This window comes from Sphaeramia orbicularis, chromosome 15 (assembly GCF_902148855.1).
Source record: "Sphaeramia orbicularis chromosome 15, fSphaOr1.1, whole genome shotgun sequence".
Classification (NCBI taxonomy): domain Eukaryota; kingdom Metazoa; phylum Chordata; class Actinopteri; order Kurtiformes; family Apogonidae; genus Sphaeramia; species Sphaeramia orbicularis.
In genome coordinates, this window is record NC_043971.1 from 11,118,341 (window position 1) to 11,140,142 (window position 21,802).

The window sequence follows — 21,802 nt, forward strand, 5'->3', positions numbered from 1 at the left end:
TTCCCCTTGGGGATTAATAAAGTAAATCAATCAATCAATCAATCAAATCTACCTATCTACCTATCTATCTATCTATCTATCTATCTATCTATCTATCTATCTATCTATCTATCTATCTATCTATCTATCTATCTATCTATCTATCTGTCTGTCTGTCTGTCTGTCTGTCTGTCTGTCTGTCTGTCTGTAATGGATGACAATACCTTGACAATGCCAAAATTAAGTTGTGTAGTATTGTTTATTAGAGGCTGTTTATTTATTATTTTTCACTTTATTCACAGCCAAGGCACTTAAGGGGCTGTTGCCTAAATTGAACGTCTTCCAGGCTGTTCCTTTACAGAAAGCACATGAAGAAATTGTCAAATAATAAATGTGATGCCTTCTCTCAAAACAGAATCACTTATGACTCTGTAGACAACATTTACTGGCATCATTATCAAGAAATGCATTGCACATAGTAACTCAAGTGTCTACAGCTTTGAGCTTCCGAAAATCAAACCTGTGACAGAACATTACGGAAAATCACAACTCTTTTAAGAGAATGGAGTGATATAAATAAATGATGGACAGCTGAAAAGACTCTAAAATGCACCTCTAGGACAAAGTGGCTAGAGCTATTAGAGGAGGGAGTGTATGTTCAACATCTGCCAATCAAACCTTGACTCAAAAATGAAAGAAAAGGATTGATGAATAAACCAGGTGTCTAAAATATTCATTTCTATGTGCCAGTTTAAACAATCTTACATGTAAATAAACATTACATGTTAAAGTAGTGTTTCTTTGTCATTTCAGGCATTTTAAAGAACTCAGTATACTTGCTTGTACATCTTTCTTCCAAATCTTCAGAGATTCTCCTGGGAAATCTGTCCTAGGCTTCATAAGACTAAAGTAAAGGGAATTCTCTCAGGCAAAATGTTTCAGGAAGGTGTTGATAAAGGACTCAAAATGTCAATGAGATCCCTCACACTTTTGACAGTTTGAGAGTGGAACAGCCCAGAAACCTCATACACTTTACAGGAATGTGGCTCCATGTCTGTAGGTCTGTGATTGTGGACCTCGGTAGTAGTCCTGTGTGTGAGCTCCTTATTGCATGGCCCACAGCTCTAACTTCCTGAGGGGAAGTCTAAAAAGCCCCCCTGCACTGCTACCACACCCCTTTAAATGGGTTGAATCAATCAGATTCATTTGGCCTAACAAATTGGTTTGTGTGTGTGTATTTGTGTGTGTATTCACTCTGGATGTGAATGTGTATGTGAATGGAGGGTCGAGGTGCATAAGAAAAGAGCTGCATCGAGGGGAGAGGGGGCAGAGATGGACACACACCGATGCAAGCCTAACGCATCCCTGGAAAAGGGGTCGTGACCTCTACTGCACTCAAACAGCATTTCAGTGGTAGAGACACGCAGAGGGTGAGTGCTTACCTACCACAGAGCAGCGTGGACACAACAGCAAACATGAGGAGAGAGTTATCTAGATTAGCCACAGAGGATAAACAGTAAGGATCGAATCACGTCTAAATCCCCTCCGCTGACTGTATCTGATTTGATGCTTTCCTTTTATCTAAATGCACCCATTCTACCTGCTAGAGAATAAATAACATTACATACAGTTTAATGTAAAGGACACTGTTTCATTGGTTACAGTGAAGCTGACGAGGTATAAAACAACCCATCATTCAGATAAAGTCACCGAAGCAACCTAAATGTTTACCAGGTGACATTTAAATGCAATAGCTGACTTCTCAATAGCCCCAGTGTTTGCACATCTGCTGTTGTGGATTCTGTACCTAGATTTATTATCTCCAAAGCAACAGATGTTCACATGATCAGCAGCTTAATGTGATCTAATTAGAGCACCAAAATCAAATGTACTGCACAAACTTTGTGGAAATCAATCAATGCTGCTGATAGATCGCTGAGTAGAAACATGTGATCCCAGTGAGCTCCAACGACAGCTGATGGTGATTTACCGCCCTCCTACTGGTCGGATGACTCAACTACACCTGCTTTATGCGTATTGTCCCACACAGAGCGCAGTCCTTCCTAAGTCATTTAAGCAAAACCCGTCCATTCATAATGCCTTCCCTCCTCTTCCCTTCTGCTGTGAATGGGGGGTCTGGTTGAAATGAACAATGCCCACACCTTGAACAGGCCCACTGATTCGAGAGCCATTGTGTTCGTCGAGAGGAGGCAGAGGAGCGGCCAACAAGTGGCTCTCCTACTCTGTTATCATAGGACACCACTGTCTGCGGTGGGCCTTTATGACTTGTTATGCCGCTAACCCCCCTTGTCTCCTGGTGGAGAATGCTGAATGACTGCACTACCTTGGCTCACAAGCGCTTCATTTGCACCCAGAGAAGGAGGGGGGAGGAGGAAGAAAGAGGGGAGGGGGGAACAGGAGAGGAAGGGAGAGAGAAAGAGCAGTGAATGGCACCATAACATAACAATGCACTTGGAGGCTCAGTTGGCAAACACAGCTGGGCCAGCCACAGTGAAGCGTTTAATGAGTCATAACTCTTAAGAGACAGTGGGCTACTAAAACCACTTTTACTATATTGCAGTCTCTCTCTCTCTCGCGCTCACACACACTCTCTCTCTCTCACAATACAGTTTATTAAATTTAGCTTGATAGTAGATAACCACAGGTGGAGTGTATAAGCATACATACTGGGCATACGTTACCAGTTCACCACAAATAATCTTTACATTTAATCTTTCCACACTCACCTCAATAACCTGCTTCGAATCCAACCTGAAGTTAAAGTCCCCAAACACGAAATACGGCAACTTCTCATACCGCTGGTCCGTGATCCTGTAAAACATGAGTAAGAAAGAAAAACCTCATATCACCCCCAGGTAAATCAAACAGATTACCAGCAGTTGTTAAAGGGTTCTTAAACTGTAATCTAGTGATTCCTCTGACCTCAGGGTATTTAGATGATGAGGCCCACAGCACCACCTGCTGGTCTGCACACTCTGACATAAGGGATATCATCCTTACTGAATGTTTTCATTGGAAATAGGTTGATATCTTTGGGGGGTGTTTCTGTATTTTTATAGTGTATAATTACATTGCATATTATTCTGTGTAATTTTAGGTTTTAAAGTACCTGTGACTTGTTTGTTGTATTTTGTCTCACTTTGCCCTCCTTAATGTACTGACTGTCTTTTAATTGGATTGCGTGAATACAGCATAGATAGAATCCCTAAATTGTGGTGCAATGAAGGATCTTGATTGTAATCTTATATTACTTATGTAACAGTTCTGTTGCAGGTATGTAAAATTGGACAAATTACAAACACTGTACTTTTTTATGCCACTTAATCATCTACTCCACTGAACAAAAAAAGAGGGGGGTTTTTGTACTCCGCAACATTTGTCTGGCAGTTTTTGTATTTCCACCTAAAGGTTTTTCATCATTTTCCTCTCAACTAATAAAGTGAAAGTCAAAGTGTTCCTTTATGAGTTCAGAAAGTTCTCCTCAAACTAAATAAAAACTGATACATTGCTGATTAAACAAGCCAACAGTACATAAAAGTAGCTCACATGACCTCAACATTAACATGTACAGCAGTGAAATATGACACATTATTAATCACAACACATATTAATCCAATTACATAATATTAAAACACAGTGGACATTTTATATTGACACTAACATTCTGCTGATAGTACTTTTTCTAAAGAACTTTTCCATGTAGTGGAGTATTTTTATACTGTGCTATTGGTACTTTTACTTACAGATTAATAGATACAAAGATGAGGCAGATAAAAAAAATATATTAGCAAGTATGCATGAAGCTTGAAGCGCAGTACAGTTTTTAAGAATCCTTGAAAACATATAAAGACAATAAACTACATGCACAAAATATATTTTTTACATCTAATATCTAGATTGTCTTCATACGATATTAAAAGAAAACCTTAGGATCAGGGGTAACAGATTATCTTTCTACCATGCACTCATCTTCCCAGACCCAAATCCTGATTCTCTTCTGCGTCTCCTGTCTTATTCAGCTGTATTTGCCTCTTGTGAACACATTTTAGCTTTGAAGTAAACATGCTTTCAATCAAACTATTAATACTCAGCTGACACCGCAATTCAATTAATCAGTGTATTCCTTTAATAATGTATCCTTGATGGAAAATTCACTTTGCTGAAACGATCAAAAGACAGCGAACTCTCCCTAAACCACAAAGACACAAATCTAATACTGTCCTGTAATAGTTCTTGTTGGGATCATATAAACTGGCTTTTATGTAGACTTGACATTAAACATTAAAAAAGTTTTAAAAAGATGTCCAGAAGCAGCATTAAAGAACTCCATCCAACCATTCTGCTGCGAGCTCTGCTTAAACTGGACCCAAACCAAAGTGCCTCTTGTTTGTGTTCGTTTGATGTCTCCTAAGGGTATTTTAATCCGGAACATTTCAATGTCTCTTGTCTTGCTAATGTCTTTAATGCCCTGCAATGCAATATTAAACCTGAGAGTATAGCATCGATGGATTCATAGAGTATAGATCCTAACTGTCATGGACTACATCCAAATCTCCAGAACCTCGCCACAGCGCCAGCATTCCTTTAAAAAACGCACCTAAGCGACATATAATTAACTCCTACGCCTCATCACCTACTTAAAAGTGGCTCTTCTACAGAGCAGAGATAGGAAATTAAGGTGGACTTGTGTAATTAATGATTCAGGATGCTTGGCTCGCCATCTCTGCTAATCGCGCGGATAAATCTCACGGTGGACTTCCCAGGCCCAGATAACAATATATTTATGGGGCCGTAAAAACAGAAGCCTCTTCTTGGTGGTGGGTCTCGGCTCTGACCGGCTGTCGTAAAGCATGGCCACTTCTTCAGAGAGATAGAAGGGCAGGGAGGCGAAGGGGATTGGAGTGTAAGAGGCGGGGCATTCAGCTATTATATTAAATAGACTGTGTAAGCTTGACATCCCATTATATTAAACAGTCTAAATCTCTTTTCCATATATTTATGAGGAGCGGTCACCGTGATTTTGGAACAGAGTCCACAGTTTAATCTCTAAAATATCAAACATCCAAAATCAAAATGACGGATATGATTACTCATCTTGGTCTACATGAGGGCTTCAGCTTTATGGATCTATTCATTATTTTTGCTCAAAAGTAATGATAAGTGTCCATTAAAATGTCTAACATTTTGCCCTTTTGTTCACCAGCCAAAACCTAAAAGATACCAACAGAAGTGCAGACAATTTTTAACTTAAAGAATCCTACACCAGAAAGTCACCCAATCAAAACTTCTCAACGAAAAGCCAAGAGACAAACTCCTCCAGTCTGACAGCAGCAAGGTCTCCAACTGTACTGACACAAAAGCATTGGTAAAGAAACTTAAAAAGCTCAATAATGAACAACATAAGGGGCCAAATACCAGAGCTCTCTAGATCCAGGACTTTAGGAAGTGAGAAGGGACATTCAAGGACATCAGCAGCTGATGACTGGGCTTCATAGGTGCAGGAAATACTTGTTTTCAAATAAAACCATCATAGGTAATGAAAATATAACCTCTAATCATTATATATAAGTTACAGTTTACAGTGGGGGTGCATCAGTGTGTGGACAACATGAATACCATTAACCTGAATCCACTGGTTTATGACAGTAGATAAAGGGTAAACACAAGGTCTGCTATTGTCTTAACACATAAAGAGCCAGGGCTAATTTTGTGGCAGTTCCCAAATGAATTTTTCCTCTCCATTTACCCTTTCCTTAGTGATTTATCACTATTTATTATTATATTATCGTCTGTATTTTGCAATTTTCACTGTAAATCATGTATTTTCCTATATTTAATTTTCTATACTTAATTTAGATGCTCATGGTAACTCAGGAAATTCAAAGATTATTACATCAAATCAGAGAAAACTGAAGAAAAAGTGACTTTTTCAGCAAAACAACTATCTCCATCCACTGTCATTGATCCAACTCCATCGGCTTTACTGGTGAATTGATGTTGTCAAAGATGATGGTGTTTCTATGTTCACTACAGAGCCTCTGAATGTCTAAATGGGTCATATCTGATGACCATGAAAAGACGATAAACTGCATTTTACACCAATTATTTACATGTATCGATAGGATTAGTGGATCAACAGGTATTAAACAGTTTACATCAGCAGATGGTTTTGGTCGCCAGTGAATGTTTGGGTCTTTATGGGCTAAATTTAGAGTTGAATGCCGTGTTTCAGGGTTGATTTCAATTACTAGAATTAAAGGAGACTGATGTCACTGGTCCAGATGAAAAATGCTTCCAGAATAAAAGTAGTGACATTTAAGCAAATTTGAGTCACTATGAAAAATTAAGTCAAAATTGCTAGCTGGCAATACTTTAAAGATACAGAATAGGGTCATAGCGAAATTCAATGAATGAAAGGGAGAAGAGGTAATACTCAAAAGAAATGGTTGTCCTTGAGCTACTGGATCTACTTCACTTTCCAGATTCTGTTTTAGGATAACACTTATACATTTATTATACAGTTGTGGAAAAAATTATTAGCCCACCCCTGTTTTCTTCAATTTCTTGTTCTTTTTAATGCCTGGTACAACTAAAGGTACATTTGTTTCAACAAATCTAATGATAACAACAAAAAAAGCTCATAAGAGTTGAATTTAAGAGCTGATATCTATCCATTTTCCATGGTTTTCTTGATAATAACCAAAATCACTTCAGTTCTTACATCAATAGCTATGGCACTGTACTGCCAAAAACAGTGCTTTTAGGCATTCCATGTTTTCTTTTCTGTCTGTTTTAGCCACATGATACACACACGACCTAGTACTTGCTTGTATAACCTTTGTTTATGATGACTTTTGATGGTGTAGTAATTTTTTCCGCGACTGTATAAATGTACACAACTCAATGTACTGTATGCAATAACATTAGCCAACCAGCACTTCTGTCAATTGGTTTCTAATTTTTATCCAAGTATGTAATATTTAGCACATTTTATCTCTGGGGCAGATCATTTCATATCAATGTAGATTAATGTAACTAATATCTAGAAACAATGTAATTTATATTTTTACAATAAATCCAGTTGTTTGACAAATTGTTGACATGCTGTTGCGCATAATTTAGCTCTTTAGAATACAGACAGTCATGAAAAACATCAGACTGATCCTGAATAACATTCTCATATCTCATAGTAGAACTTTATTAACCTACAGGCATACAAACTGGCACTACTTTAGATGAGGCTGTAAGCTAATTAAATTGCACCAGTGATCACAGGCTAATATTATTAAAGTCTATGTGTACGTGTCTGTGTGTGTGCAGTGACTCATTAATAAGGTCAAAGTGCGACTGATGTCTTTAATGACCTAGCATCCTGGTGCTAAGAGACTCAGTTCTATTCAAACAGGGTTAGTGGCCAGTTTATCCTGTTGTCCTGAATGGAGGGCAGTAAAACGGCTGTACACAAGTGTCAACTCAGTTGTTATAAGCGTGGGAACTCACATATTCCTTGTGCTAATGCTGCTGCCTTCAAGGAAAATGAACTCTTAATTTGCTTCGCTAATCTGAAGATGTAGAGATCACACGATGACGCAAATAGATTAAAAAAGTTGAGATGTGAAGGAGAGGATGAGAAACCCAGGGGTGAAAAAAAAAAAAAAGGAGGTGGAAGGGGGATAAGTGGGAATAGTGACAGACAGAAAGGAGAAAGAAAGTGTATGTGTGTTTCTGCAGATCTTAAAGGTCTTTTTCCGTCGACATCCTGTAGCTTTATCCCACTAACAGCCATGTCTAATACCCGCAGCCTGGCTGTTTTGTCTGCCGATCGAAGGTATCAGCCACAGGTCAGAAGGTAACACTCTGTTTACACGATCATTTCCTAAAGCACTCATGGTGACCCACTGGTGTGAAAGTTGACTTTTTCCTTGGCCTTTGTGGGGCGAACGAAGAATTGCAACATTAGCTACAGCTACTGGGCGTGAAAAGGGGCCTGAAAGTGGGGGGTCCCGAGCTTGTGGGGCCCCCCTGGCTGACCCTCACCCTCGCTGGGGGCCCCATTAGCCTCGTCATCACAGTTCATTCAGGCAAACTGTAACAGTGTCAGTGACATTCTCCCACAAAGACGCACTCCTTTACACAGTCTATAAACATGCTTTCTCCTGGCCAATTCATCGCGCAGTGACACCCTGAAAGAGGCTCTTCACAGGGGCCGTTCTCACTGTGGTTTGGGCTGGGGCCTTCGTCAGGCCTTCCTAAGGGCCACACAAAGACAGGGGTCAGACGCTAATTTATAACATGGCCCCTGACTCTGCTCCCAGGCTCCTTAAACCGCCAGCACAAAGCAACCACAGCACATTCTCTCCATTGGATTCTACCTCTCTCACTCACACACAAAAAGTGAACAAATGTGCAGAAAAGTGTGTAGAGACACTGTGAAAATGATCTTCCAGTAATGGTGCCTCAATCCAAAAGAAAATGCACATGTAAACCTCAAAAACACACTTAAAAAGTCACCTGTTTTTCAATGTTTTTCCTTCAGTCTGGCCTCAATCCCTTGCTGACTCCGTGTCAGATTATACACTGTGACTGACAGCTAAACTGAGCCATAATAGACAGTCTATATGGGATTATGAGGGTGCAACTGGGGGCCATGTCATGATTATATTGACAAGATGACTTACCATAAGTTGGCCAGTCAGATTCAACTTTGCACACAATAGCTGGGCTGAGCGCAGTCGCCCATTGTAAGTAAATGTTGAGAATTTGGGAGAATGTTAACATTGTGAAGAATGTGCTGGGTGACGTCTTTCTGAATGGACCGGGGGTGGACCCTGACAGGACCTTTGACACCGCGGAACGGCCTTCCCCTCGTCTCCCTGTTAGTATCCCAGCTCCTCTGCAACGCCCACCCCACCAAGAACACCACTCAGCGGTGATGGGTGCTGAGGGAGTGCAAGGATGTGGCCGCGGTCACACAGAGGTTAGAGAATAAGTCAGTTCAAGACAGCAGCTCTGTGCACACAAACCCGAGAGGGAGAAGAATAAAGGTGGAGCGCAATAGGAGACTATTTAAGGTGGACGTGAGAGCCTTTCATCAGTATGTCTGACGTGTGTACTAGATATCCACTTTGCTTTATGGATCTAAAAAGCTGTCCAAGTTATTACCTATAAATCTAAAAGAATAAAAACAAACAAAGCTGAAATTCAACAGCCCAATACACTCTAATATACTTTCAGAGTTTTCACTATCAAGCCATAAATTCAACTTGTTTCAGTATTATGAGGTCATTTCTTGAAAGACATTACTGTGTCAATTAGAGTTGAACTATGTATTACCATGTACAGTGTAACAGTAGAGAATAATTGTCAGTATTGTTCCATTGTGGAATGCATCTTTTACTGTCTCTGTTGTATATTCATTACATTTTATGTACCAAGTCATAGCTGGATTGTCAAGCAATGTAGCAAATCTGGTTGCTAAAGTAACCTGATTTGGACAGCAGGACATTAAGTACATAATCACTTGATATAAGACAGACAATTGCTGTCATTCATGCATGTTTCATCTGGTTTATGAACTGCCAAGAGAATGCAAGCTCCAAATTATAGATGAACAAATCTGGTTGGGAAAAAACGATTATTCTTAAAGGAGTGATAGTTTCCTTATTTAAATGGAATTATGCATTTTCAAACATTTCCCTGTGATCTACATAAACTGTAAATGCTCTGCTTAGGTCTGAATTCTTCATTAATTAAAATCCACAGGTCCATCTTCAACCCTATTTCTGACTAATGACGCCAGAAAGGTTGTTTTGAGCACTGGCCCTTTAAATTGAAAATTAGCCACTTCATGCCCTACTCCCTCTAGGATGTTGGCTGTCTCGTTCAGCCAATTGTGTTCGTTAATACAACCAACAACTGAAAATTCTCGTAATCGGCTCGAAGTTTGGACATATTTTCAGTTTTTACTACAACCGCTGTTGCTGATAAACAGTTATGCCATACTCTGAGAAATGTTCATTGGAAGTCTTGACCTTATATGTTCAAATGTCGGGACATAACTAGTTATAAAGCGTAACAAATTAAGCAGGAATTGAAACGGGCTGTAAAAATCCACTCGATTTTTGCTGGAATTAATATAAAGATGGCTTTGCAGCACCTGGAGGGTTCAAATTCAAACTTTATGAATTATTAGGGTCCAAATACACAAACAACTGAAACAAAGACTAATAAAAGTGGGTTTAGATAAATATGACCCCTTTAAGATATGTCTTTAAGGTTTGGTGTATGATTGGCAATATCACGTCCCCCTCCACTTCAACCGCTGCTAAAAACATGAAAGTCTCTCATTAGAGTGATGTTTAGTTTGTAATTTCTGGGCTCTTAGTTTAAGGGGAACACTGGTCCAATAATGTCCCCTGCAACACAATGGACATAAGAAGGAGCAGCCCTAACCCTAACCTACAGCTCCTAAGTGCTAAGTGCTAATGCTAATTGCTAATGCTAATAATATGTGCATATTACAGTGGATTAAATGAAGATCAGATTTCTCTACAGGGATAATAAAGGGAGTTAATTTTTATAAGTACCTTCATACATGGTTCACTCTAGAGGGACAGCACTGGAAAAACAAGTTTTTCCTGATGATTATAGTTTTTTATCATTTCTTATGTTGCATCAAGTGAATTCAGGCTTTACTATTCATTGTAAAACTTGTAATATATGCACATATTGTTTTATAGCCCCTTAAACCTCCATTGCTTTCTCGGGTGAGTAAATTATTGTTGTTTTTATGGAAGTTCTAAATACTAAGACAGACTTACAATACAATCATTTAAAACTTCATTTTTTTCATCAAAATGACAGAGTACGTCCTGAGCCATGATTTACCCCATTACTGTCATGAAAAATTAAACTGTGATAAAAGGTTGGTGGCTCCATGTGAGGTTTTAACCCATAAGGACTCAGTGTGACATTTGTGTCCATTCCCAAATGATTTTTTCCTCTATATTTAACCTTTCTTAAGTAATTTATTACCATTTATTGTAATATTATCCTCTTTAGTTTGAGTATTTTCCAGTGTAAATCATACATTTTCCTATATTTAATTCACTGATCGTATAGATGTTAATCAAAGCTCAGAGTAAATTCAAGAGTTGTTTAATCAAAAACAAAGAAAACTGAAGAAATACCGACTTTTTCAGTAAAATCTCTCATTAGCTGAACATAAACCAAGTGTGTCGATCTACTGTCATTGTTCAAACTCTGTGGGTTTTACTGGTGAATCAATGTTGTACAAGATGAAAGCGTTTCCACTATAACTATGGAGCTTTTGAGCATCCAAGTAGGTCATATCTGATGACCATGAAAAAATGATAATATGCATTTTACACCAATTATTTACATGTATTAGTGGATCAACAGGGATTAAACAGTTTCAGTAGATGATTTTGGTAGATGGTGGATGTTGGGTCTTTATGGGTTAATTACTACATTATAAAATATCGCATGAAGTTCGAAGCACCCATGCAATAGCATCATTATACCCATTTCCAAAAGCTGAATTATGACACCAAATTTCTTGTTTTTTGACCAACTTCAGCAAAATCCTTACATCCTTAAGGCTCAAAACACAGTAATGTCCCGTAAGAGAGCAAACTTTAACTGATTGCCATTTCAACAGTTATTTCAATATAAAGTAGCTTCTTGTTTTAAATAGTCCCTTATGGTCCAACTAAAGCAAACATGAATTTAAGAGTAAAAATGTGTGTCATTTAGCAACATTAATCTGTCAAATTGTCTCTAAAATGTCCCGCCAGAGAGATTTCGAATACCATGTTTTGATCCTTAATTACTTCTTATTTTACCTCCAGCTGCTCCTGTTTTTAAGTAGATGTCTTTGTTTTTAGTTCATCTTTCTCATTTTTACTTTTTGGTACTTCTAATAAGGCACTGTACAGTATGTTTAAAATATTTTGTGTTTTAAATCCATAATTCCATCTTATTTTACCTCTAGCTGCTCCTGTTTTTAAGTAGAGTTCTCTGTTTTTAATTCGTCTCCGTCACTCTTACTTTTCAGTATATCTGATATGTCCATTGGATGTTTCAAATGTCTTGTTCTGTCTCGGCTAATTTGTCAATGATGTTGCGTCCTCAATATATCTCCGAGTTTAAATAAAGGTTGTGATGAAAATATTTTACCTACATTTTACTCCATGTGGTTTCCACCAAGCCAATCCAAACTAAAGACCCCATTTTGAGAGAGAAGACAACCAGGTGCCACAGCTTTAACTAAATAAAGATGGTCCATTCCTATTGTAGAAAAAAAAAAAACAAGATGTGGGGGAGACAGATTCCTTTTCAGGTGTTGTAAAGGGAGTTTTCCTTGTCTTTCTATCATATGCCCGCCCTCACAGGGTGTGTGTGAGAAAGAAAAGGAGAAATAAACAGGTCCACTCTGAGTACAGAGACACTGGGGAAGATTAACCTCTGCTCCCATGGCCTCCCAGGGTGAGGAGGCAAACAGGAATCACACGGCAACTCCCACAAACACACAACGTGCACACACACACAACCACTGAAATCCATATATCGCCACTGTGTGTGTGTACTGATGGTTACCGGTTGTGAATAAAGCAGACATCAATTACACAGATGATGTTAGGACATGCAAGCTGGATTGGAAAATGTGGGCGTTTAGCATAATAAATTCATTCTGGCTTTACGGAGGATCTCCCTGCGATTATCCAGTCCTCCCTCTCGCTGATCAACATGTCTATTGGCTGGAAACTGGCCCGGCCTTTCTCTGCTCTTTCAGCCTGTTGTTCTGGGAAAAGCCTAAAGGGAAACATTTAGATTGGAGGGCTCTTTGAGACGCTCTGACAGTTGACTGATGACCGTCCATAAAATGACAAAGCATCGCTGTGTGGTGGCCAGTGCGGCCCACTGCCTCCCCATGGGAAACTAATTGCTTTGAATTGTTAACGGCAACATTATTTTTCTGCCAATCATTGCTTTTCAATGCCTCGAAAATGAGCATGAAACAAGTCTTTTCAGCGAACAAAACAGTTAAATGTCCCCAATGTTGATCAAATTAACTTCAGCACTGTGACAATGGACTATATTTGTGTGAAAATAATGGTGCGGCACAAAAGACGCCTTTATGCCAGGATTTCACAGTTGTAATGTAAAACTGTTCTCCCCTGAACTGGACCAGCCACTCTGAATGGAGGCTGGAAAAAAACAAACTCCAATGCACAAAAGAAAGAGAAAAAAAAAATGTGGATTTTATCTCATGCTATCATTTCACAGGGTCCTTTAACAGCTTTCATTGGTTTCAGCATGGCTTACCACTTGTAGAATTAAACAATTAGTATTTTTTTTTACAATTTAGGACTCCATTCATCTCATATCTTTTTGTAAGGAGTATGAAAACTTTCCACATTGAAGCAACAACACCTATTGTGTACATATACTTATATCATTAAATATTTTCGACATTCAGAGGAATCTGTAATTACATTTAATGGTCACCTTTCAATGGGAACATATCTGTTTTTTGGGGGAAAAAAACAGTAAACACTGGATAAAGCAAAGGCGTTTTCCAAGACAGTAATCCAGTACAAAGCTAATCAACTGATCAATTTTACTACAATGTGTCGTCAGTGGCTTAACTCCTCTAATGTTATGTTAGAACTGAACATTACATAAGCCAACTTAAATTGCTGCTATTTCAATAATGTAACAAAACATGATTACATAACATTAAAAGTAATAAGAATAAAGCTAATAAAAAAGTACAGTTTGATGACATCATGAAGTAACACAGGATCATGGGAGTTGTTGTTTTGACACCATTACCATCTGACATGTCTTGGGCAGACATCATACTTTCAGATGGCATACTGATGAATTAGAATTTTATTTACTTTATCATTAACTGATGTTCATTCATGTTATGTCATTCTGCTTGTGGACACAGATATGACACTGACAGAATTATAATAACAGTTAACATTTCTTTGAATTTGAGTGTAAAGTCAACAAAATAAATAGCATAGGCCTACACACATTAATGAGGCAAATAGAAATTATAGCTTTAAAGCTGATGAAATCAATTGCCTTGAATCAGTTTATCATTGTGTGAACTTTCACCATTACAGCCTCATATCATTAAAAAACAATGATCACGCCACATCAAGGTGTAGCCGAGTCAACAAGGTAAATAATGCCTCATGAAGTCCTGAGCACATATGTGCATTTTCAAAGGACAGGAAAACAAGCAGGGGATGCATTTCAAGTAGTGCTTTGCTTTGGTCTCATGGAAGCAGCCCACACATCAGCGCAGGCTGTAGAGCACTGCTTTTTTGATGTGACTCAATAGCGAGGTCTGGCTGGCTAAACGCTGTTCCTTCTCAGCATTGTTCCCCCGAGGCCTTGAAGCACTTTGGAGATAAACAGTGTTTAGCAGTTAAAAGGGCCACAGAGGAAAAGGCTTATCAGATGTGTTCTCAATGGGCTGTAAGCTGCATTAATAGTCCTGGCCCCCAGATAAGGTGGAGGCTGAAGTTTGATGCCCCGGCAGGCAGCAGAGCCCTTTCCTCAGCACTGCTCTGTGTGATCACGATCCTGTGCCGCTGCCTCATGGATCTCAGCTGGTGGTGTGTTAGCAGCGCTCCCCCCCCTCCACCTTCCCCTTCTCTCCCATCCAGCAATGAGAGATTAGAGCTCAGAGAGAAGAGAGAGGAGTAGAAGAGGGAAGGAGGGGGAGCCTGGCTTTAGTTATTCCCCCTGTCCCTTTTCCTGCTCTAGTTTCTGGGGGTAGGAGTCAGAGTAAGGACAATGGCCAAAAAGATGGTTCCCAACCAGCCGCTGAATGGGAACACTGTTGGTGGTAGCGCTTCATTCAAAGCTCGGCCCGGGCACATTGTCCTCCCAGATCGGCAGAGGAGAATGGAGTTTGCTGGTGGCTGCCAAAAGGTTAGCAGCCTCTGTGAAAGGACCGACCCATTATTCACTGCCCTTTACAGAGCCCAAGGACCCTTTGTGCTCCTCCTCTCCTCACTCTGCACCAGCCTTTTCTCAGTCCGGTGCTCCGGATCTGCGCCCGACGGTTTCCCCTAAAGTGAGCGACCGAGGCGCGATGCACCCGCCATCCCACCCCCGAACCCCCCGGTAGGCAATATCAAGAACCTGCAAGACATCCGCACTGCTCGCCACATCTGTCAGTTCCAAAACCTGAATGTTACCATCATCAACACAAGTGGAATTAGACAGAGTGTGGAAACAGCGCCAATTTCTATTCAATCAGCTTAGCCAGCCAACAAAGTCCCCTTTTTTAGGGGCTATTTTTAAGGTGACCCTTAAAACTAAATCAACTACACAAGCGTGACAAAAGCAGCGGAAATAAGATGAAAACACTTTAGTGGAAGCAACAAGAAAGGTCCTTTTGGAACTTCATTACGCCCATAAATCCAGGTAAGTTACAGCGTAATAAAAATTGCAAAAGCTGCCATATTCTTAAAACACTCCCACTTCCCTGTCCATTAAACAGAGACAATTCTTTCATCAAATCAAGAATGAAGTACAGGTAAAATATGACCTCGTGGAGAATACTTTAGAGAGCGCCTCATAATTCATGCACATCAGAAAGCCTGGTGATAATGTATGCCACCCCTATATGCATGTAGTTATTCAAAGTGGAGGCAGTGCAGAGCCATGTCGTGCATTCTGATGCTATTTCAATGGGAGGTCACCTGCTGCGAAGCTGATACTATGCTTTTATTCGGTGTTAGCATGACCAGGTAGGGATCAGGGGTTACACTGTGCACTCTATCACTCTATTCATTCTGATCAGCTCTAAATGGACATCCCATAAATCACATTAGCGCGGCCTATGAATGGATAAGCCCGGCTTGTTTATATAGCGATCCCTATGTGCAGAGTGAAAAAATCTTAACCCTTCTCCGAGGTGCCCCCGTCTAATTAAAAATAATTTCAAGGTTTATCCACTTGGGAGGACAAAATTGATAAAATGGCATGTATCAATAACTTTAAGTGAAATCAGGGCATTTGCTTCACAACATAACATCTGATAAACAGGCCTGTTGGCAGAATGCCCAAAGCAGAAAGGTTTCCTTCTCTGGGAAGTTCAGCTGTCAGGAGGTTGAAACTATGGTTAATGATGCTCATATGAATAAATTTAATACACTAATACTACTACTAATACCACTATCACTAATAGTTTGTTTATTAATTTATTTATTTTTACATGGGATGGGAGTTTTAGTTTACTTTTTAGTCAAATAATCAAGCGAATTACATTGTCATTAACACATGCCCTTCACCAAACCAAGATAAGATAAGATAAAATCAGATAAGATAAGATAAGATAAGATTTTATTGATCCCACCATGGGGAACTTTCACAATTAAAAGCAGCAACATACAACACACATGCAAAGAAAAAGAGTTACAAAAAAAGTGAGAAATGAAATTTAAAATAATAATAAAAAATAAAATGACCGACCAAGAAATGAATGAACCAAATGCACATCCTTAACTTTTTAAAACACTTAACATTTGCAGCACTTGAGCAGAAACAATGCCCTCAACGTTACTTCCTCCCGCCACCCCCACCTCAGATAAAAAAAGAAAAATTAGTCGACTCTAAAGTTGTCGACTACATTTGCTGTTTTTTACTGATTAATTATCACGGGCCTAATCCCTATTTCATACACATACACTTTATGAAACAGAGGAGCCTTTTATTGTGCTGAATATTGGAACAAAAAATAAAAAAAGATCACATACATGGTCGGATTTAGATTTTTCTGCTCAAATATTAGGAGTTAAAGAGTTGGTGGTGCCAATTCTCTACTTACAGGAGATAAAAGGGGAAGGGGTCTCATTAAAAGAGTGACAGTCAGAGCTCAAATGTGAAAAACTTAATGAAATATTTGATGGATATATGAAATTCCTGTTCATTCAGCTGTATGTGATTGTGAATTATATAATAATTGTCTACTCATGAGCATGAATAAACCGAGTTAATCATATTGAGATCCATTCATTCATGCTTTGTAAATGCAGCAATTTCCTCAGATCCCTAAAATAATTGTTTTTAATGGAAACTTTGACTCAAAGATCGGTCACTTTGCGGCAATACCTGCATTCTTTATCGGATATGTGCGAAAACGAGATTGAAGGATTACGGCAAATAAAAAACTAAAAAGAGAAAAGGTTAAGGAAGAACAGAACAGAACAGAACAAGAGGAGTTTGGAGTTTCCAGACCGTGTAGTGAGTAAGACCCTTTAACTTCTACAGTCACATGTAATCCCACTGGTCTAGGAGCGAATCCTACTACAATCTTTTCTTTCCGTGTCTCCCCTGCTCAGCCTCAGTCTAAGCCTCTATTACAATATCAACACAGAAGCTATACAAAGTTAAGACTGTGCCCTTCTACTACCTTTTCTATCTGTATCAAATTCCAACAGACAACCCTCTACAGAGAAGACCTCAACAAATAGTGTATAATGTAATGAAATCGGACATGATCTAGTTTTAGTGCTCACCATAATCTCATCAAGAATACTTCGAACGGGTGAGGAAATAGGAGATTTAGGGGAGTGTAGTCTTGTGTGTGTACCTGTCTAAAACGTAGCCGAGCGCCTTCTGCCTGGTCCCGGAGTAGACAGAGGGGCTTTTCTCCCAGGCCACCAGGTTGGAGGCATCATGGAAAAGATGGATGTTGACCAGATCGAAGGCACTGGGATTAAACAACAGAGACACAAACATGACATTAGTGACATCTGAAAATAATCATAAACTGATAGAGATTCAACAGGTTCTGGTAAAAGAGGCAGTTTTTGTGTTGTCTCTTTCCTGTTAACTCTTAAGTTTCAAAGAGGAGAATGATGTTTGCAAATGTCCAGTTCATGAAGGTGGTGAATTTTCTCAGAGCTCACATGCAAACAGTTGTTTAAGAGTCTAAGGGAGAGATTTAATATTATGATATATGACATGAGATATTTTGCTACCAATTGGGATCAAATTATATGTAAATTGTCAGCATGCCTTCAATGGCAGCGCAATATTCTTAATGTGATCTATGTGCTAATGCTAATCGCTAATGCTAATAAAATATACTGTGTGTGCTATGGGGATAACTAAGCAAGTTAGCTGTAGTTTTTAACCCTATAAATTTGGAATTGAGCAACAAAAATTAAGTGTAAATGTTTGTCTCAAGATTTCAGATAGAATTGGAGGAGATTTTAACAATTTGCAACAAAGTTTTGGTCTAGGTAAGGAATGACAGGAAGGAGGGAAGGAAGGAATGATAATCCTGCCACTACCCAATAAAAATATTCACGCTTTATTTTGGCAATCAGTGCATTATGGTACATCGTTTTACGTGCCATTTAGTCATTTTAATACCATGGACATGCTTTGTCATGTGCACGTTTCACCAAAAAACTTCTCTCTTGACAATATATTGCATCCTGCAGTAACACAAACAACGCAGATAACTTTTACTGCTATTCTAAAGACGTAGTGGATGGTGCTAGACCAGTCTTTCTCAAATGCAGGGGTACTTGGAAGAAGCCCAGAGGGTACTTGAAATTTTTTGGGAAAAATACATTAAATAAGTAATCATATTCTGATACAAAATAAATAATGAGAATTAATGCTGAAATATAAAACACACTAAATACATTCATATAAGAAAATTGACACTCCTGACCTTATTTCATTTCAATAGTGTTATTTTTTACATCATTATTGTCTGTCATCTTGTTTAAGCTTTGGTAACAGTTTAAGAACATTTCTATTTTATATTATTCATGATGAGTTTATTGAAGTAATTAAGTGATTATTGTTGATGAAAGGTTCGTTTATTCATTCACCATTGACCATTTGATTGATTTTCCTTATTAATGAAAGACGGCACTTTTCAGATTATATTTCCCGCACAAAATTTGGCTATAAAGATTTGTTATTTTTAATATATTAAAATTAAATATATGTTGTTTACAAAGTTTTGAAAATGAAAAGAGACACCTTTGGCACAGGAACTATTTTAGCCTAATTTTTTAAAACAATAATGCTGAAACAAGAGTTAGGGGTACTTTGCTAAAAATACATTTTTCAGGGGGTACTCCACTGTAAAAAGTTTGAGAACCACTGTGTTAGACTGATCTACAGCACTTGCACAGGGTCATATTTTACCTATACTTCATTCTTGATTTAAATGTGACTTAACCTCTGATTTAACCTCTTATAGACTTATAAGTCTGGCAACAAGTTAAATGATTTTTTTCTTGATGTCTATTTTAAGTGGAGGGAAATCATTTGAAGCAAAGTATTTTTTTTACTTTATCTAAAAAGACTTCACTTACTGTCATTAAAAGCATTAAACAATCATTTCTTTTCAATGCAAATACCTCACACTAATCTGCTTTCTCTCAGTTCGTCTTGTCAGTGAAAAAGCCTGATAACTCAATGTACATCGATGAACATCTCCCTGCTGATCCAATCAATCCTGGGGTGTTTTGTGAGCATGCTGTTCAGCAGGGCGACCCAGAGGAATTGGTCTTATCTCCAGGGCTTTACTACACAGTAACATCCCCAACAAATGAATCCACGAGCGGCCTTGGCTATCTCGTCTCATCTCTGATCACATCTCCCCCATTCTTCACCAGCCCGAGTGTCTTGTCAAACGTCATGCCCCTATTAAATGCTTACCATTTCAGCTCTTTAGTTCTCATGTCATTCCTCTATTGGATTACAAAGCCACCCCACCCCACCCCCCCTGCACACTGGAACCCAGCGTTTGTATTCATCCCACACAGGTTCAATTGCATGTAATGTTTTTTGTCATCTGTCATATGCAACTGCTTGACTAACGCAATTACGTCTAATCAAATCGCTGCTTGGCTGTGTGGCGCACTGTCCGGAGAGAGGTTTTGAGCTACCGAACTGACTGTGCTGTCTATAAACGCACCTCGCACAGCTGCCCGTGGGCAAACGCAGACGGGCCTGACATGGTTAGATCTCCAGCTCTAATCAGAAGGATACAGCTGTAATGATTCAAGGTTGAGCAGAGATGAGGTGGGATGTGTCATTGTAAGAAAGACTCACCAGTCAGCCAGGGCCCATCGAGTTCTGATGAATCCTTTTCTGGACCACTTGGACTGCAGAACAGAGAGACTCAATTTAGCATGATAGGAATATATCATCACTAAGGCTTCAACTGTCATCATGGAGCAAATGAAAGCTGTAATGTCGAAGGGTTTCTCAAGGAAGACGAGTTACGAAAATGTCCCTTTTAGGCAACATTTTAAGTCCTCCTATTTGTCATTTGTTACAATATAATACAATATAAACAGTAGAGAAAGGTGTTGCATCTTATAACATTGACATCAAAACAGAAAACAATCACACAAAAGCAACAGAACATGACCTGTAGAATAAGTCACGTGTTGTCCCGTCATGCTTTCATAACCTCATTACAGCTATCCCACAATTTCACTCTCTTTACTCAAATGCAATGCTTTAAATTCTAAATATTTGCATTTTCAACAAACAGTTTCCCCTTAAACCATATGGACTTCCCTTCTTCTCAAACAACTTTTGATGTTTCCAGGCAACAACATTTTCCTTTTGCTATGCACGGAGCATTAAGCTGATTAAAACCCAGCAAATTAGTAACATTTTCAGCCTCCAATTTGCTTAAAATTTGTTTTCCCTAATGTGATTAGGGTTTTAATGATTCTAAGTGATTTATTTATTGTTTTTCATCTTACTGTTGGTTCTTAATGTTGGATGCACTTTACCTAATTCCGTCGACTGCCAGATTTCTTGCACTTTTTACAAAGTTTTTTTCTACATAGTTCCGTTTGCAATTCTTGACTGGACGGTTATCTGGAGGTAGATATGTTCAACTCATGTTAGAAATGAACTACAAAATTACTACCAAATAAAAATCATGGAAACTACAGGTTTAAGGAAGTAAATTTTCTGACTTTTAAAGGAATTTTTCTGTATCTTTGGTCAAATTTCAGAGCTTGCATTCATATCAATAACAGTCCAGGGTTTCTGCAGGTATCAGTAAGTCTAATTTAATGCTTTTTAATGCCACTTTAAACACATTTAATGCTCATGTCCAACTGCATATACAGTTTTATATATAGTTTTATGACAGTTTACCGTCGACAGGCTTTAACCAGGTTTTGAACAGTTCCTCCTCCAATCATTTCTGCTGAAACTTGCATTTTCCCATTTTTCCCACATTTGCTAATGTTCCCTCTGCTCTTTCGCCACAGCATGAGCACGCTCACAGCACGTTGCATTCCAAGCATCCGGTGTTGTGACTTCATGCATCGGCCATAAACAATGATCTATTAAAGGGTTCAGCCTGTCAATCACACTATACTTCCGATCAAAATTACTAAATGTTTATATAATCAAGACAAATCGTGAATAGCAATGCTTTTTTTTCCAATCAAGTGTATATTTTTAATGCCTCTGGACATCGAATTTAATGCTTTTAAATGCCATTTAAGGCCCTAAATTTCACAAAATCAATTTAATGGCTTTTAATGCTTTTTAATGACCCACAGAAACCCCGCAGTCCAAAAGGCCTCATAGTTATTGTGTTGAACCAGTTTTAACCATGTATTAATTCAGCTAACGTTCCACTTCCATTTGTCCATGACTAATGTTTCTGCTACTGATGTTGAAGCTGCTAAAGCTCATACCTGAACCCCTTCACTCATTCCCATCTCCGTTAAGATAAAATGATCAA

At 38.7% G+C, this 21,802-nt stretch overlaps 1 protein-coding gene across 2 annotated transcripts in view; it reads right to left on the reverse strand.

Annotated features, from left to right (window-relative positions):
- inpp5a (inositol polyphosphate-5-phosphatase A) overlaps positions 1–21,802 on the reverse strand; it is a 210,264-nt gene that overhangs the window by 61,442 nt on the left and 127,020 nt on the right. For both annotated transcript variants that reach the window (XM_030155633.1, XM_030155634.1), the window contains exons 7-9: positions 20,137–20,189; positions 17,645–17,764; positions 2,727–2,811 (exon numbers count right to left, since the gene is read on the reverse strand). In XM_030155633.1, the coding sequence (XP_030011493.1) occupies positions 2,727–2,811; positions 17,645–17,764; positions 20,137–20,189 (258 nt within the window). The remainder of the gene's footprint in view (positions 1–2,726; positions 2,812–17,644; positions 17,765–20,136; positions 20,190–21,802) is intronic.